Raw genomic sequence first — 18304 nt, 5'->3', positions numbered from 1 at the left:
TAGTGCTGGAGTTGTCTCAATTTGGAACTTGATTAGTGCGCAGAGTGAAAATGAGATAGGACACTGACTTTCAACGAGAAAACGTTTATTACTGCAAAGACAAGTCACAAATTTTAAGAAAACAACACTAAGAAGCTAGCCTGAGCTGAGATCTGAAATATTCAGAAAACCAAACTACATGTGTCTTTAATAGTTTCTATATTCATCAATACGACACACTAAATGATAATGTCTTTATAAATATAAAAGTCCCCCAATTGTCCTCGTTTTTTTATGTAAAATACACAATACAAATCACCCTACACGCATTGGTTTGCTTGCCAAATTGAGAAGAAAACTTGATGGCACACAAAAAAGTCACATGAAATTTGTATGTATATATTATATCAGATACTTTACATTATCCAAAAAAAAGAGGAAAAAGGAAATCACAAAAGCACTTGAGCCAACATATCTGATAAAATGTTCACCGAAAGAACAAATCAAATAATTAGGACACAAATAAATATACCTTTTCAGTTTGTGATATATACATATTTTTGTCTAGGGTGAATCAAAACAAAAACCTTCCCCAAATGCCACTGCCAAATGCTTGTGCTTGCATTAGAGCGTGCTACAGATGGCCACGACTCACTAGACTGTCAAATGGCACTTGAAAACATCCAAATACAAATCTCAAACAGGTCACAGCATTCAGAAAATATCATTTGACAAAAAGAAATCACGATCATGAGAAAACAAGTCAGAAGAGAGCATTTTACTTACAGTAACTCTCCTTGTTCATTAACCAGTTCTATACAATAAAAAGCCGTCTGCAGATAATCTACCGTGTGTAAACTACTAAGTATGAGTGTGTGTGTGTGTGTGTGTGTGTTTGTGGTGTCACATCCAGTAAATAATAAATAGTCCAGTCTGAGGAGAGGTCTTTACGCTTCCTCAACCCTGGTGTCTTCTCAGTGGCAGCACCTGTGCAATGAATTGTCTGCTCTGATAGCCTCGATCTGGAGCCCACCAGAGACCCACTAGTCACCCAGGCCATCTGCTCTGGCCGGGGCGAAATTAAAGGCACTGGAGTCTGCTATGGGTCAGTGAAGCTGCCGTTTGGTCCAGGTGAAGAGGCATCTCTTAGCTTCCGCTCCTATGACAAGGAATAGCTTATGTCTTTTTTTTTTTTTTGTTTTTTGTTTTGTTTTGTTTTGTTTTTTTAAACGTTTTCTGGTTGGAAACGGGCTCACTTGGAAACAGCTGTTACAAAAACAATCTTACTCCTCAATTTAAAAGACACAGAGAAATAAAGTACAATTGTGTTGGCAGCATTAGCATCAGTCCAGTGTCGACCAGGCAGGCTTTGAGATGCAGAAAGCTAAATCACTGTCTGGCACGCAAGTTTAATGTAAAAAATAAATGGGGGATAGAACAAAATGGACAAAAACAGTTTCTAGCAGCACATGGTAGGCGTGCAAGACCAGAAAGCACTTATGATCCCAAAGCACACAATTAAGATTTAAAGAAAACATTTTATAAGCCATTTTCACTTCAGGCACAAAAAAATACAAGTTCACATCTACAATGTTGCGGTTAATTCATATGACAAGGGAGCTGAGATTCACATGTTTAAAAAAAAAAATCATTCAGTGAGACAAGAGTTAAAAAAAAAAAAAAAAAAAACACAGGCAAGAAAAAAGTATCCCGCGCATCCTTCATTCCTAACTGACAAACTACCCAGGTTTACAACGTGATTTAAAAGTTTAAGTCACAGACAGAACACCATCACTTTTTACAGCTCCACTCTCAAAAATTCAGCAAGTGTTGGAGTCAAGTGAGCTCTTGGGAATGGGGTGGTCATAACGGGAGCGCAGATTCTCGCGGCTCTGGAGAAAGCATAAGATTTCATCTAGGGCTTAAGTTTTTTGTATCTATTCATTTTTTTTACTGGACAGTTTCAGTACTTTCTCTGTTCTCTCAACTTGCATTCCGACAGTTCAATACTAAGAGTCAGGGAGCAAATCTATCATGCGAGTTCATTATGGTCACGGACTGATGTAAACAAAAAGCCTCAGGCCTACAACTTCCAGCTACCAAAAGTTCGCCGACCTTTCCGTGCAGACTTTTCAAACTGTCCTGAAGCAGCGTAAATAAGAAAGACAGATTTGTGTGCGCTCCGTTCCTAGACCTGGTAAATCGGACATTTCAAGCCAGCAGGATGAGGGCAAGGCTACAGTATGAGACGTGTACCGTGGGTTTCATCTGTGAGGAATGTGTCTTTGGGGTTGCCAGAATACTTTTCAGATTCCCCAAAGTGTCGTGGAAATGATTTAACAAAACATCTGCGAGAGTCCACTGACCCAGTAACCTAAATGACGCGCAGTATTTGCACTTTCCCACCCTCCTTAACTGCTAAGCATGTTTTCTACACAGGCACAACCAAAAACAGGCAGAGCTCCTGGGTACATCTAGTATCTAAAGTAATTCATTGACTAGTGGTAGAACCTAAGTCCTAAAGGACTGAATACAGCAAATACAATGCCATCCTCCTTTTTTTTTAAACCTTAATCAACCTATAAACATGACTTACAAAGAAAAAAAACAAACAAAACAACAAAAAAAAACCTTCTGGTCCTCCTGTACAGTAGGTCTGCTCTTTGCAGTAGTATAATTCATGATTCATTAGCAGTACCCATTATAACACGTTGCAATGGGTAAGTATCTAAACCAAAACACAATAAATATCAATAAATAAACATTTCTGCAGAGAAATGGTGCAGACTATTTCACAAGCATGAAAGAAAAAAAAACATATATTCCTATTTAGAGGATTAATCTCAGTATTCTCCACGACATTGGCTATAACAGTTCAAGTATAGATGTAGTCTAATGAATCCGAAGTTAGTCCCCATGCCCTTCCAATTTCACAGTCTATATAAACTAATCACAGAGGAGCTACCAAAAGAAACAATCACATAGAAACAATCAGATCAACCACATAAAAAGCAACAAATATATGTAGTGTATCATCATTATATATACTATACATATATATATCTATATATCTCTGAATATCACAAAATATCTACTTTTGGTCCACTGTACAAAGATGATCTTTAAACAGGGAACAAAGGATGAAAGCATTTTATGGGCTAAAAACTGAAGTGAGAATGTATCAGAGGTGAGAGAAAAGCAATGCAGTTTTTCTCCATCGCGTTGAGATTTGTGCAGTACAGTGGTGTGTGTGCAATAAGGTTTGGTGACTGTGCTGCACGCGTCAAAGGGCTGGCACCACTGGTTTGAGGTAGGGTGACTGATGGATGTGTTCCAACACATACACACAACGCAGACGCACACGCAGACGCACAGGCTTATATACACATGTACACATGCACATAAAAACACAGTGCAGACCTATGCATCCGTGTTCAAACACACACACACGCACACTTCACCCGATAACAAAGGCTAATGCAAGAATAGGCCTCAAGAGGGCAGAGTGAGGGCAGGAGCAAGGCTAAAAGACCATGATTCAGATAAGTAATAAGCTTGGTAGAGCTGATCCAGAGAAAACAAACGGGCGTGTCTGTGCCTGCATCCCTTGGTCTCAACACTGATGAGCCAGCCCAAATCCAGCCACGAGTCACCGGAGAGCCAAATCTGTGGCTGGGACAATGCAAAGGGGCTGTGGGCTCTCTACAGCACACAGTCAGGACTACAAGGACAGCTGCATTTAAGGATAAGGCACTATGATAAAGCCGAGGTACATTAAATCCCTGACATTCCTTCTGCTCTGCAACATGGCACTATGGGACAGGAAACAGCTCTCGGGTGGCCTGAACGGCTCACTCTCAGCTTCCTCTTGTTGGTTTGGTTTTGGTCCTTCGTGAGCTTGAGAAATTTCATTAAGACAGAAACTGCAAAAAACAGGGGAACGTGTCCAGTAAAGTTGTTTTCAAGATTACAGCTCGTCACGTAAACGACACCACAGAGCATCTAAAATGAACAAAGGCAAGCGTTATGCACGGAGTGCACAGAAAAGCTAGCATTGAGGAAGTGGTTTTGTACAGCCGGTCTTCTCAATCTCGTCTATATACACACAGGTAGCAGCACAGATACTTCTTTAGGGGTTTCTTTTCCTGTGGCTAAAATCTATAAGTGGATATCAGTGGGCGGCTACCATATAATTTTCAAACAGAACAGACAAAACTGCCCCGTGACCCTTTTTCAAATGCCATACATACAAAGAAAGTCATCCCTTTGTTTTTTAAGCTACATACAATAGTCAAAATATTTTGTTCAGCCAAACAATAATCAGCAGTTGGAATGCATGTTCACATAAACCATAAACTAAAATTAGGAGGGATAATTGGAAATGAAAACAAAAGCAGACACAATGATAGCACCATGAGTTTTGGGTAATACCAATTGAAAGTACAGCAAAACTATTTACAATAGGCGAAGGTCTTGAGTGAATCGATGACTTTGCTCCAGTGGGACTAGTGACATGGATTTGAGCTCTGAGACATCAGTAGTATGAAGGAGCTTAATTTTCCTTCAAAGAGAGAGAAAAAAAAAACTTGTCTGTGTAGACAGACAGAGGCGTTAAGTCGCGCCTAGGCAGGAAACATTTAACGGATCAAATTAGTCCTTCTCCTCCAGCTGCTGCATCGTGACAGAGCACAGACTTATGGGATGATGTCACATCCAGAATCTAAGCAGTCAGACACGGACAGCACATCTCGCCCAGATATCATCACTTCAGCACTCCCCACACAGACCGGGCTAGATCGGGAGAGGAGAGCGTGTCCACGCACGTGCAGACAGAGACAATGCATGGAAAAGACGCGAAACATCTAGACTTACAGAGAGAGAGATATGTGGAGCGTGAGATAGCAAAAACAGGCCAGACGAGGTTAGCCGTGCCCTCAGACCCTCAAACGGAGGCATAGGTGTTGCCTGTGGCGCTGCAGTGGCGGATGGTGGGTGTACCAGCAGAGGGGGTTAGGATGTGCTCGGTGTGGTCCTGCGGGGGCTGCGGCAGCGAGTGGAGGACACCTGGCTGGACAACCCCCACCACGGGGTGGGAACCGTCCTCTAGCGCCCCGACCTGGATCACCTGGATCACCTCGTGCTCCGACTTCTCTCGCTTGGCGAGAGGTTCCCCGGACTCCTCAGCGTCCTCTTCTAAGTCGCTGTCCATCCCACTCGTTTCATCTAGACAGGAGAGAGCAACACGTATAAAACTCTGGTATGGTCTCAACAGCTCAGGGCAGGAACTGATGTTTGGTTGAAAGCATTCCTCCATGAACCTCATGTTTGCTGCACTGCTGCCACAGGTGCAATTTTGTCAGGGTTAGGGTTCATTAAATGCCATTGTTCAATGATTAGGGCTTTTTCAGTTATACGTAAATAAGAGTGAAACACCGGAGTATACAATTTTAAATACAGCAATGTAATAATAATAATATTAAAGGCACAGTATGCCAGTGTGTGGCATCACTTTTTATTGTAATCAGGGCAGAAATGTCTGTATTTCCACAGAATGTCTCATCAGTTTCAGTTTATTAACCACATGCTGAACTGCGCGCACAGGCTTTATATATTTTGCCACTTACCCTTATCAATGTTAGTGAGGGACAGAGTGTTGAGGCTGTCGAACTGAAAACAGACACAAACATCATAATCAGATGGGCCATTAGTGGTTCACACAGTTTTAAATGTTCTTTTGTTTTTGTTTGAAAGAGCTACTTTGAAATTAGGTAAAACTCTTCTGAGGTGATAGATAAAAAATAAAAAGCAGAGGTAATTTCACATCTGACATACAGTCTGTCAAGGTGGCACTATAAAACACTGAAGATAAACCACAGTTGTACCTCCCCCATGACACCAATGGGCGTCTCTCCAGTAGCCTGGGCCACACGATGCTCCACCAGGTAAAACATGTACTCATCATACAGCAGGCGAATCAGGTGGAAGGAACCAAAGCTGGCAGCACTGCGCAGGGTCAGGTCCCTGATCACCATAGAACTGCAGAGACATGAAAAAACATGGCAAGTGTTTTTCTCCTGTCAAAAAAAAAAACAACAACAAAATGCTGCATGCTCGCAGACGCATCTCAGTATGGTTGTTTTATTTTGTATTCCTGCAGACCTGTAGAAAGACCACTTGAGCAGGAACTGTCGAGCTGCTCTGGGGAAGCTGGGCCGGTGCTCGTAAGGCTTGAGCACCTGAGTGACCACATTCTCCAGCCAGGCTGCCCACTGCTCCAGAGAGCTTTGCTGCTGTAGTGTGGCCTTGAAGTCCTGCTCCAAGTGCTGAACCACTCCCTCCTCGCACTGGCACACCCATGATGCCTGCTCCTGTACAGCAGCATAGAGAAAGAACTTTAGCTCCACACTTGCACAGTGACAGCAAAAGTTATAGAAAATGTAAAAAAAAAAAAAAAAAAAAAAGTAAACTGACAGAGTGGATAATATAGGAATAGTAAAGTAGGCATAAAACAAGCACCACCACTGAATATCCAAAACACAAAGAGCCGTCGTTCTGACCTGTACGTTGGCAAAGTCAACACGGTTGAGATCACTCAGCATCTGGTTGATCTGTGACGTGTTTTGCAACACAGCACGTGCCGCTTGAGCCAGGTGGTTCAGAGATGTGTATCTGCGCAGTGTTTGCGCAAAGGCACTAACAGCGGCAATCTGTGAAGAGAGTGCACACAAAAGCCCAGGTGTTACCTCCCGTAAGCAGCCACGCCTTCCAGAACTGGTAGTGAAAATGTTACTCTCAGGTATTCGTTGTAGATTTTAGGTAACAGTAACGGCTGACTTTCATGTGCTGCATTTTCACAAAGATAATCTCCGTATGAATGCTGTAAGTGCACCTTGGTCTGGATCATTCTCTGTGGAATGGCATTCATGGCATTACTGAGCCAACCTTCCAGACTTTTGGCAAAGTTGCGAATGGCTTGAGTCAAGGCACCTGAAAAACAAAAAGGCAAAAACAACAGTGGGTTGATGATTGCGTTAACAGAGCATTAACAGAGCAAACATGGAAACTGTGACTGCGGCTCACTGGGAATGGGTCTCAGGACATCAGGAATGAGGATCTCCACAAGGGCCTGGTACATTAGATGGTCGCACGTGCTCATCCACTTGAGCACAGCCTCGTTTCTGCACAGCACCAGTAGCTGTGAACGGGGGAGCCGTGCTTCAATCTCACTTATGCTGCTGAGGAATGAACAAACCAGACCAAGACAGATACCTTTGAATTTTCAGTGTGTGAATATATAAATGTATACTGGTTAAATCTGTTCTGGAAAACACTGACAGACTGACTCATCAGCTTGACCTCACCTGTTTTCTGTTACAGTGGCACCCTCTACAGAGTCAGGGGGAGAATAACGCCAGAATGTCTGCCACAGCTTCTCAATTAGACTGAACTGGAGGTTGACAACCACGTCCAGGATAGCCTGAAACAAAAGGAAGGAATAAACAAAAATGGTGAATAGTTTTTACTGGAACTACTTTCTAAAAGAAGACAAAATAATTCCATTAGAAATGGTTGACAGCAAGGTCTGTGGATTATCCAGAGGAACCAAGACATTGTTAGCCGTCTATATCTTTTTTCACTGTATTGCTGTTGCAGCAGAAACCTCATAAAAGGACAACTATAAACCTCAGCACATCAACCGTTTCTTCTAGTGATTTTGGCCTGACTTTGGTCTGTCAGACCACAGGGTCTTGGCCATCACCTGTGCATTACCTGATCCATAGTTTTCCAGAATGAGTAGAGCTGTGATTTAAAACTACACAAAGTGAAGAGAAAATTTTGTTCCAAAATGCCAGCAGCTGGCATTTACAAAGCTACGCCACTATAAGCACACATGACCTTTCTCAGAGTTGCCACACCAAACTTTAAATACACGTTCTTTTTCAAAATGTGTAAAACTTTATTCACTATTATTAGTCTTGCCAGCACTTTTTTCATTAAAGATATCTTAAATCAGATTAAACCAGCAAACTGCTGTCATGAAAGATACTGACAGATCAAGACATATAGGGGGAAGAAAATGTGGACATGATTCTAGGAGAGAATGAGAATCTCACCAGAACATAAGTGGAATAGATTTAGGAGGCAGTGAAATGCAGCTATTTCAGGCAGATCGATGCCTGCGTAGTCATATTGATGATGTTGCATCGATGAATTTTACAATACTGAAGGGGATTACTTAGCTTTCATTGAGCACTGAAGATGGACTCGACCCTCTGTTCCCGATGTGAATTACACTTTTCGTCCCACAGTGAGCTGTGGTGACTTTGCATTGAGTACGAAAAGAAAGCATTATATCTAACCTCACAGTGCTCTCTGTAAAGGGACTGGAGAGCTTTCACATCCTCTGCGCTGATGTTCTCGGTATTGCTCTGTCCCAGGTCCAGCTCTACAAAGTCAGGGAGTGCCCGTGATGCATCTGTTGGGGGCAATGAAATTTTTTTTTTATTTACCCCGTGGAATAATCTGAAACACACAATATTCAGATAAAGACAAAAAGCAGCTGACCTAGGAACTGCTGGTGGTGTTGGCTCTGTGCAATGACGGTCTGCTCTGCTGCACCAGGATGGGGCTGGCCTCCACCTGAGTAATTCTCTCCAGAGCAGGCATCAAACTTCTGCACCGGCTTGAACCTGAAATCAAATGACTCATCTCAGTGTCTAGAAAAGCTGTGGCTTGTATCACAGCGAGTACGGCATGTCTGTACGCATGCCTAGTGGACTGCGCTACCTCTGTTTCTGCTGGGCAGGCTGCTGTCTGAGGGCCATATACTGCATGTCTTCTTGGAGTCTGTTGAGTGGGGAGTCTGGTTTCACCCGTATACCATAGTAATGATATTTGGAGTTCCCTCTGCAAGACAAAACCCAAAAGTGACACAGTGAGTCTCAATGTGAGGTGCACAGAAAAGTTCACATGGATGGAAGAGAGGGACAGAAGAGAAGAACCAATGATAAAAATAGATCAGGATTTTGATAAATGACAACAGCTGGGAGAGCCAGGCAAGCATACTGCCATTAGATGAAAATCTTGACTGTCCAAACTGACAACTTTTCCTTACTGAAGACAATGTAAAAGAAAAAAGAAAAAAAAAAAAAACACAAAAAAAAGGTAACCTTGTCCCGAGGCGCCTTGTACGGAGTCCCATGAAGATGGAGCGGATGAGCTTGCCAAAAGAGGCTGCATTTACAGGGTCCAGTTTCTGCTCCTGGCAGTGGCGCAGATAATGATTGTAGAGGGTGGATCGTGGTAGACTTACGCCCTCTGCTGTCTCGTAATTGTCCAACAGCCACTGGAGCTAAAAGGGAATACATGCTATTTTTACTCAGGAGACTGACACACTGGTCCACACAAACTGTCTGAAAAGACCTCAGACTGACAGTCTGTACTCTAGATGCTGCAGTGTCACACCTCTGCAAAAGCATTTCTATAGCGGCCAGTGAATTTAAAGCAACAGTAACATTTAAAACCGGCAACAAAAACAGCAAGCACGAAATCAAACTCAAATATATACAGAGTTGAGAGAGGCAGAACAGCAGCAGAGTGAGTCTAGCAAACGTCAAGGTAAGGCGAGGGCAAGCATTCGTAAAAGCAACTTACATGGCTGTTGAGCAGCGAGCTTCTCTGACTGGATAAACCCTCAGATTTTTGGAGCGTCTCAATCGCCATTTCAATCTGATAAACCATGAAGCACAGGACAACAAAATGTAAGAGGGGGGGAAATAAAAACAAAAGCAAGAGAAATAAAGAGTTGATGTAGACACATTAGTTGCCACTAGCAAAAATAAAGAGAATCTAGAAAGGATCCTACAGCAAGCACCACTAAACCCAAGCAGAGCAAGACTGTCATTTAAGGAAGCATTTTTCCTAGGTGAGAAACGGGGACATCAGCTCAACAAAGTACATCAATCGTGGATAGCTGGCAGTCACACAGCTCTTCAAGATTCCACCGGCACAGAACCACTCATAACAACTATCATGTGCAGAGAGAAAGCCAAAAACAAAAGACGAGGGCAGTGTGCCAAGATGATTAGGCAACACCTGCGCATCAACCTCAGGAGCTGCGTCGAAAAGCCGCTTCATGCTTCATGGAGAGAAGTCTAATTATGTACTTTTTGTTACTTAGGAATACAAACTTTTTGTGTATACTTCTCCCAAATTAGTGTTGTGTTTCAGTTTGATTTCATCCGTGTTGTTTATCAGTAACAATATGTATCAAAACAAATTACTGAAATGTGAAATTATTGAGCAGATAACTGCATGCCATGCTCATCCCTCAGCAGTAAACATTGCCCATTTTTCTGGGCCCGCTCATCTTGGTAAGAACAGCGCTTAGGCTAGAAAAAGTTGAGCTGGTATTTAAGTTAAGCAGTTAATATGCCCTTGAACCCTTGCACACATTTTGATGACATAAAAAAAGGCATTTCTCCTTTGTATAGTCATTATTGGATGTTTTCAACTCTGCCATGACTGACATCCACATAAAGTAATGTTAGTCAACAAGCATCATTGCTAAATTCCTGCCAGAAAGGGTCATTACGGTGGACTATATGAAAATGCCAAATGCGGCGTTCTAATTATAGCAAAAGAGCAAGGCACTTTGTCCAATGCAGGACTCTCGTGAGGAGTGGGCGAGTCTGTGGAGCTGTGGTTCTCCAGAGGCACATTCCCAGAGCAGACTCCTCTGCTTCATACACCTGTCTCTCAGGTTTTAGCCCCTCCTTTCTTCTCCACCAGAGAGTTGGAGTAACAGACAGAAGAAATTGGGGATGGAAACAAAGCTAGATCAATAACGCGTGACAGAAACGGAGCATCTTTGCTATGGGGAGAGTCTAGGTAAACTAATAGCGGCGCGGATCTAAACGGGGGCGAGGCAGAAGTTCTGCAAGGTCACTGCATACGCTCATCAAATGGTCTATCAACACACAAAAGCAGGCAGGCTAAGGCAGGTGAGGGGCCCGATTCATGGGTGCTATGCACTTACAGTAGCCGGGGAAGCTCGTGCGGTCTGGGTGGCAGGGTGGGGTCCAGCGTTGTCCATGATGTAAGCCCCAGGACTGCTGCTGATTACCTGACCCCCTGCCAGATTCATGCTCATTCCTCCACTCCCCCCTCCTCCGTTGTTGGTCATGCCATGAGATGTCACCACAGTGGACACTTGTGATGAGCTGCCCTGTGTGTCAAAGTAGCTCCCGCCACTGTTCTGGCTATACAGCTGCGGCTCTGAGTACGAGTAGGTTCTTCTGTTCGGAGGAGAGGTCAGCCGTCAGACAATGTGCCCAAAACCGACATGAAATAAAACTGAGAAAAAACAGTCCAATGATCACATTTCAACTTCGAAATTAGCTGTTTTGTTGTGTTAGTTTGAATTTTTTTTTTGATGTTTTGAGTCCAAATATGGTTTCTTAATTTTGCAAGACACCTATTGAGCCTATATGATAACAATCATAAACTACATGTGTTCATTGTTAAATACTGTCAATGATTATCATAATTAAGACAATCTAAAATGTATTTTTTATTTTTTTGATAATATACCTCTCACACATTACGTTAGCACAAGCCTGGTTCTCAGCTCATGCATCCAGCTGGACTATGCATGTTTCTGTATTTCTTAACACTGGCGGTGCCCCTTACATGACACCAGTAGCTGAGGGCACACAGTATGTTCGTCTCTGGAACATGCACCAATGTGTGTGTGTGTGTATGCGTGTATCACAGTAGAGCAAACACAGCTTGGGCTTGTTAGTGGTATGTAACCCCATTCCTCAGACCCAGGGGACCCTGGCATAGCGTCAGCACTTAAAAGACAGGCCTACTCCTGGTCATGTTCAGGTGACTGAGCACAATCAAACACGCGACTGCACACCGCTCAGAAAAGACAACACACACACACAAAAGAAGACAAAATGGCACTCCCACCAATATCATGTGCTTGTGACATGAATGATGGTGTGAGGAGACTTAAGTGGAGAAAGAACAGGTTGCAGAGACGTAGCGCTAATATTTGTGGAGTGACAGATTGACTCACATGTTGCCATTGGTGTAGACGCCACTGTTTTCCTCCACATACTGCACCTGTGCTGGGTAAACATGCTGAACCTGTTGAACAGTCTGGGCCTGGCAAGACAAATTTTTAAGGGTTGCAAATTAATCGTTTAGCTGACTTAAGTCACATATTGCGATGAGAATTACACACAGACGTGCACATACAGAATGCACACTTGAGCATGGGCATTCAGACATGAATACACACGCAGACATGCTGGATGTACCTGTTGCTGGACAGGCACCTGCTGGGTGGAGCCGGTAGGCTGGACAGGCACGGTGGTCTGAAGAGGGACAGTGGAGGTGGAGTCAGCGCCTGCTTCAGGGGTCTGCATGGCGCCTTAATAAGAGAGGAAACACAGTCTTACTGGGATAAATAATGATCACAATCACTGAAAACCAAAAACACTCTCAACCTTCGGGTCTAACCGGTAAAACAACTTTCCCACTCATACACAACATAACGTTCTTAATGCATCATTGAGCCAATGTCTCCATTGCATCAAAGATCAATAACTCACTTCAAATAAGAGTAGATTTACTAATCCAGTTTTGTATTGTTCTGCTTGTTGTTGAAAAATATAATACATTGTAAATTATAATTTACAATAGACATAGGACCACAAATCTATCATATTACATGACAAAAGCTTTGTATAGAAGAAAATAAATCCAATATTAATCCACATGGTTTGGTTAGCCAGGGACATGAAACACACCTAAATGAGATACTAATCTAGGCATAATAGAAAACATGAGGTTTCACCACAGACGCTTGTCTGCTTTATCCAAGTCAATGCTACTAAAGCAGCTCAAGAGCAACTCTACCCAAGCACCTGTTTCTGGCTTGTGGTACTCAATGTACTGAGAGCCTCATGCATCAGTGACACATGGTCTTGTCTCCATGTTCACAGCCATAAAACAAGTTAATATTTAACAAACTCCAAATAGATGCTGCTTCTCGTTGCTCTGTCAGTCCCCATGTTTACAGGTTTAACGTTACTAGAGATTGGAAGTCCTGGATCAGTATAAGAAAAGGTACTACGACCAACTGGCAAATTATCTCAGGTTAAGTATCTTTAACAGATAGCATCCTTACTAATAAAAGAGCTGCACTGCACATTTTATATCATGTTTACAGTACTCTCTGATTTTGAAGATAAGGACGTGAAGAGACACTGATGGTGAACCTGTGTTTGTCAGTTAATAATAGCGTGGCTACCATCACCCATTCCTTCCAGGGGAAGGCCAACTCCTCCCCATCACAGTTTCCATGAACAAGCCTCTCTTGGTTAATTAAGCTGGGTCTCCTAACAGCTTGGAATCTCTCCAAGGACAGCCTGCCCCTTCCCTTTATCTTCAATATCATATGGGCCTCCTTCTTGGGATTAAGGCTCTGACTTTATTCGTGTTAGGGCGACAAACCTCAAAGTTGGACTTGCAAAGTTGAGTCAGTCTCTCCTGGTGCACTGAGAGTATGAGGAACAGTAAAGCAGCAAGAAAAATGTGCATTTTCTTTCATTCATTATCGCAGAGCTTCCTTCTTTCAGCATGACTATTTTTAACACCTTGGAGAGAGAGATATGTATATGCTGAATACTAAAACTATCAGACAATATCAGCAGGCTGTTGCTAGACGGTGACAGTGTAGACACTGTAAACTATGACAATCAATTCACATGCACATAAAAGACAAACCTGGTTATACATATGATTTAGATAGTACGACACACAAGCAACTTCTTTACCCTGAAGTGTGAAAGCCAATGGATGCAGGCTACCAAAGTGATAAAAATGTCAGACTGCACAGTCAAACTGTCGCCTTCAGCTTACTCTATACCAGTTCTAAAAAAAGGACCAGTGAAGGGAGGAGAATATAGACTTATATTCCACAGTGCAGTTTGAAAGCAAAAGTACATGGCCCCAACTGAGCCCACCTAATTGAGGAAAGGAGCCCCTGCATCACAACACATTCTTGTTGCCTCACCCCAACCCCCTCCACAAACACACACACACTTACACACTCTAACACACCTCCTGCCTCACCATTCAGGCACTCCCTTGTGGCCCACTTAAATACTGTGCTCCACTGAGCAAGTGCAAGCCCTACAAAGACACAGAGGAACAAAAGCCACCAAGGAGGGCAACATTTTGCCCTGCGTTTTCTCCCCTCAATTCCTCTTGCTAACATTACAAGCAACAAAGAGTAAAGAGTGCAAGGTTCACAGTCGCAGCCACCAGAAAATACACAGAACCATCATTTGCCTTTCTAATGAATAAATAATAATAATAAAGACGGTGTCGAAAAGCGGCGAGTAAAGAAATAAGATCTGGTGAACAAGGTTGAAAAGTATACCATACACAAAATCTCCTTCTCTCTCTCTCTCACACACACGCACGCACGCGCGCGCGCGCGCGCACACACACACACACACACACACACAGTAGAATACAGACACATGATCAGGTGCTAGCACAGCAGGAAAACAGGTGAAGGGAGACGCAGTTGGGAGATAAAGTGTGTGTGTGTGTGTGTGTGTGTGTGTGTGTGTGTGGGGGGGGGGGGGGGGGGGGGGTATGCAAAGTGCTGTGTTTGTTTAGGAGTTGGGTTTTTTACATCAAAATCAACAGCAGCAGTCTCTGAAAAATACAAGTCAGCCCCAGTTTTCTTTATAATCTGAAAACCTAGAAGTGAAAGTAACCCAAGTCAGTACTCAGTGTTTAATCTGATTTTAGGACGCTGGACGCTGAAATGTCAAATGTGCCGCAAATTTCTTAAAGCATCATGTCTAAATGTGCCCTGTTCGTCCTAATTGCCAGATGTTGGTTAGAAAAAAGGGCAACTTTAAGACTCCCCTTTCATGAACAATGTACATCATTTCTGGCAGGCTGGGGCAAATAACAAACCAAACATGCTGTATTCTGCTAAGCCATGAAAATGGATGACTGAATAATTGAATTAATCAGCCCCTCTTTAAGTGATTGGAAATGTAACAGGATCCAGGCAGCAGGTGGCATGGTACTATTTCTGCACTCCCGGACTACAGGTAAGTGGTAACATGATCTGATAACTAGCCATTCCCAACATCCTGTTTTGTGTGTGCATGTGTGTGGAGAGGGGTGTCTGTGCAGAGGGGTGTCTGTGCATGAACTATTTTGGGCTGTATGTGCCAATAGATCAATATATTTACATTATTTTGGGCATCCCCTGCAGTATGCGTAAAAATGATACCACTGGTAATTTGACATAATTGTTTTGAATTGCTCTGGCTCTGTCACTTGCATATCACTGACGGGTGTTTCTCACACACAGGAATGACTGCATGGTTTACAGCTGACATGCATTGAAAAGAGAACCAAATTCTAGAGATGACGATGGGCATCATATTTTATGTACAGCTAAATACCTTTTCTGGTGGACACATACAGGTCAGGAGTCCCACCAATTCTAGAGGTGCACCTGTCCTCCACCCACCTGTCTCTCTCTCTCTCTCTCTACACACACACACACACACACACACACACACACACCTGTTCTTTAACCTAAGGGAAATCAAGAGGTCACAGCTGCACAGGAGACCCAAGAATGATTGTGATGCAACATTAAGAAACCAAGTCCCACCTACAGGATTAAGGAATCCTAAAGTTTACTATACTGCAGTGAGGAAAGGAAATGTGTCTTATTTGATATTTATATCATGCTATATATTCTATTCTATACCCATTTCAAGTGAGCCTAAAATCAGGTCGGAACGTTATTAAGCCGTTAACGTTAACTAACGACTAGACATCCCCTCTCCAATGACATGCTGGATTGAATACACTTCTCCCTCCCTTTCTTGCGCAGCCAGAGAAATACACGCCGTATGTAACATAAATACAAAATATAATCTCTTAACTGTCGGTCGGTATTCTGGAGTGTATCTGTATTGCAGATGGGGTGGATAGTCTTGACGTTTCCAGCCCCGTTACAGAATGTGCAATGCAGAAAACCGGAATGATTCTGCTGAAAATTTGTAGTAACATTTATGGTATTTTAATGTTAATCTGCAGTTGTTTTTGCCCCCCTAGCGCTCGCCACTGCAAAACTTAGCCTTGTGTTATCAGATAGCCGCTATCTGATGCCACAAAGAGGGCAGATGGAAAGCTAGCGAAGCTATCTTGCTCCCTAAGACAAAAGGGAAAGTAATGGCTTGGCTATTGTCAATAGCAGTTAGGGCATGGAAATCTAGCTCACAACACATCACATTGCTCATCGACGTTCGTGATTTTGGACCATCAACACGATTTGAGCCGCCCGAAACGCAAACTTGCAATATCACCGTCACATTAGCCAAAATATGGGACACCAACAGGCATTGTGAGAAGGCAACGCTGGCGTTAGCAACCTAGCAACAACAGACACCTGCTCCTGCTCCAGCTGACCAGCTAGCATCAGTGACTAGCCCAGACCTATGCTACCACTCGGCATGGCAAGTTTAGACAAACGGTTTACAGAGGAAAAACCCGTTTCGAGCTAAACTGACCACGCTTGGGTCTGCTTTAGCCACCCAGCACCCTGGGAGAGGACATAGCTAGCTTCTGCTAGCGAACAGGACCTCTCACAGCTGTGGGTATCTACAGGCAACGTTAGCAAGCAGGCTACCACGTCACAAAGAAACATCCTCGCTAGCAAACTACCCCAGCTATTCACCGAGCCTTCATTCAGCAGCAGACAAAACATAAACCAAAGCATTAATATTTCCCTCATAAAACCACCCCCTGAAGCGAGAAGGGGCTTCAAATCGGGCTAAAAATAGTATAAAATGTATTCAAACCTGAGCTGTGGACTGGTTGATGAGATGAGGATGGTGGAGGAGGTGGTAATGATGGAGCGAGAGGTTGTTGTTGGTGGGTTACAGTCGCCAGGACTACGGTGACTATGGCGCTGCCTCACTGGGCAACAGTTGCTATAAAACTCACCGGGAGCGCGCAACCTTACCAGCCAGGTGGGAGGAGATTAAAGCGCACTTAATACAGCCTTAACGGAAATAAGATCACGCCGAGATACACATGTATTTCAGTGAATTTTGAATATGTAGCAAGACTGGCCATTCCGCCCGAGCACATGCGTGTTGTGGGATGTATTTGGAGACTTTCAGTGCGTCAAGAATGAATAACAAGGTGCATTTTGGAATGAAGACAGAGATTTGTGTCGGTTATGGCACATTTTGGGTGCAAAGGCAACGCCTGCAGGCCTGTTCTTTAAACAATACAAGTCTGCAAGTTGTAAAGACGCTGTAGGCTTTCCCTCAGATGACGCCCCTAAGTTTTAAATATGTGATCATGATGTAGTAGTAATTTAGATTTGACCTCATTTTTATGCTATCATCAGGCCTGTACAGATGATGATTCATGGTGATGCTTGTGCTTCTTTTTAAGGTAATTTAATTTTCCTCTTGCGTGATATATGCTTGCACTGTAGGATTCTGAAAATGATAAATTTATTTATAGTTTGGCCACAGCCAGAGGACATGGTGTATATATGGTTTAATATTTCTGTTATTTGCATACTCAAGGTTACAGATCTGCCATCAAGTTCCAGCACAAAGAGCGAAATGTGCTCCTGAAGTTACTGTGTTAACCCATTCAGGGCTTTGCCTCAGCCTCAGCAACATCTGGGTGTCGCCTTCTCATCTGGATTTCTCTGGTGTAATGAATGATTCAGTTGCAGAGATATGCTACTCTCAACATTTACTTTTGAAGCTCACAAAATCAGGCAAAATTGAATAAAAGTAATTGTTTACCATGAAGCCACTCATAGCCACCTCCAGAGTGTTTTAAGGGTTTTAAATACATGAAATGTTTGCATCCATTCAGACATGTAGGATCCTCATCAAAAAATATGTAAATGACAACGATACAGGACTGTGAAAGATCTCACATTTGTCTGAACATGTTCCAGCCATGTCTTCTTTCTCAGATCTGAGGGCTGAGCAGGTCGTTTTACGCGAACCAAATGAAGACGGGACTTCTTTTCCTGTTTTCCCACCTTTCGTGGTACAATAAAGGCAAGGGTTGGAAGAAAATGGGGCAAAGCTGGTGGTATATCACTTAAAATGAATGCTGAGTTGATGTCAGCCTTTCAGCACCTTGCTGCACATCACAGTGTTTGTGTAAATTTGTTACCACAAGTGTGCACAGGCAGTGCCCAGTATTCAGCATGCCAGACTGGGTAGGCCAG

The 18304-nt window shown here is 43.1% G+C and overlaps 1 protein-coding gene across 1 annotated transcript; it reads right to left on the bottom strand.

Annotated features, from left to right (window-relative positions):
- Positions 1 to 2: 2 nt before the first annotated feature.
- Positions 3 to 17013, bottom strand: rfx3 (regulatory factor X, 3 (influences HLA class II expression)). The gene is made up of 17 exons (XM_041960355.1): positions 16899 to 17013; positions 12309 to 12421; positions 12065 to 12153; positions 11018 to 11276; positions 9634 to 9708; positions 9150 to 9331; positions 8767 to 8886; positions 8545 to 8669; positions 8340 to 8455; positions 7341 to 7456; positions 7060 to 7214; positions 6869 to 6966; positions 6537 to 6686; positions 6139 to 6347; positions 5862 to 6015; positions 5604 to 5646; positions 3 to 5202 (listed from the first exon to the last, which is right to left on the bottom strand). Exons 2-17 carry the CDS (start codon positions 12414 to 12416, stop codon positions 4922 to 4924), a joined length of 2280 nt encoding a protein of 759 aa, XP_041816289.1. The 5' UTR covers positions 12417 to 12421; positions 16899 to 17013; the 3' UTR covers positions 3 to 4921.
- Positions 17014 to 18304: the final 1291 nt, after the last annotated feature.

The sequence above is a fragment of the Chelmon rostratus genome, chromosome 19 (assembly GCF_017976325.1).
Source record: "Chelmon rostratus isolate fCheRos1 chromosome 19, fCheRos1.pri, whole genome shotgun sequence".
In the NCBI taxonomy this organism is placed as follows: domain Eukaryota; kingdom Metazoa; phylum Chordata; class Actinopteri; order Chaetodontiformes; family Chaetodontidae; genus Chelmon; species Chelmon rostratus.
This window is presented reverse-complemented; position numbering and strand designations above follow the sequence as displayed.

What these genes read in the sequence shown, in the direction of transcription:
- rfx3 (XM_041960355.1), bottom strand. Translation starts at nt 12,416, where the DNA reads ATGCAGACCCCTGAAGCAGGCGCTGACTCCACCTCCACTGTCCCTCTT. An exon ending in CCTGCCCAGCAGAAACAGAG is followed by an intron (nt 8,670 to 8,766) that starts GTAGCGCAGTCC and finishes ATTTGATTTCAG; the next exon opens with GTTCAAGCCGGTGCAGAAGT. An exon ending in ACACCACCAGCAGTTCCTAG is followed by an intron (nt 8,456 to 8,544) that starts GTCAGCTGCTTT and finishes TGCCCCCAACAG; the next exon opens with ATGCATCACGGGCACTCCCT.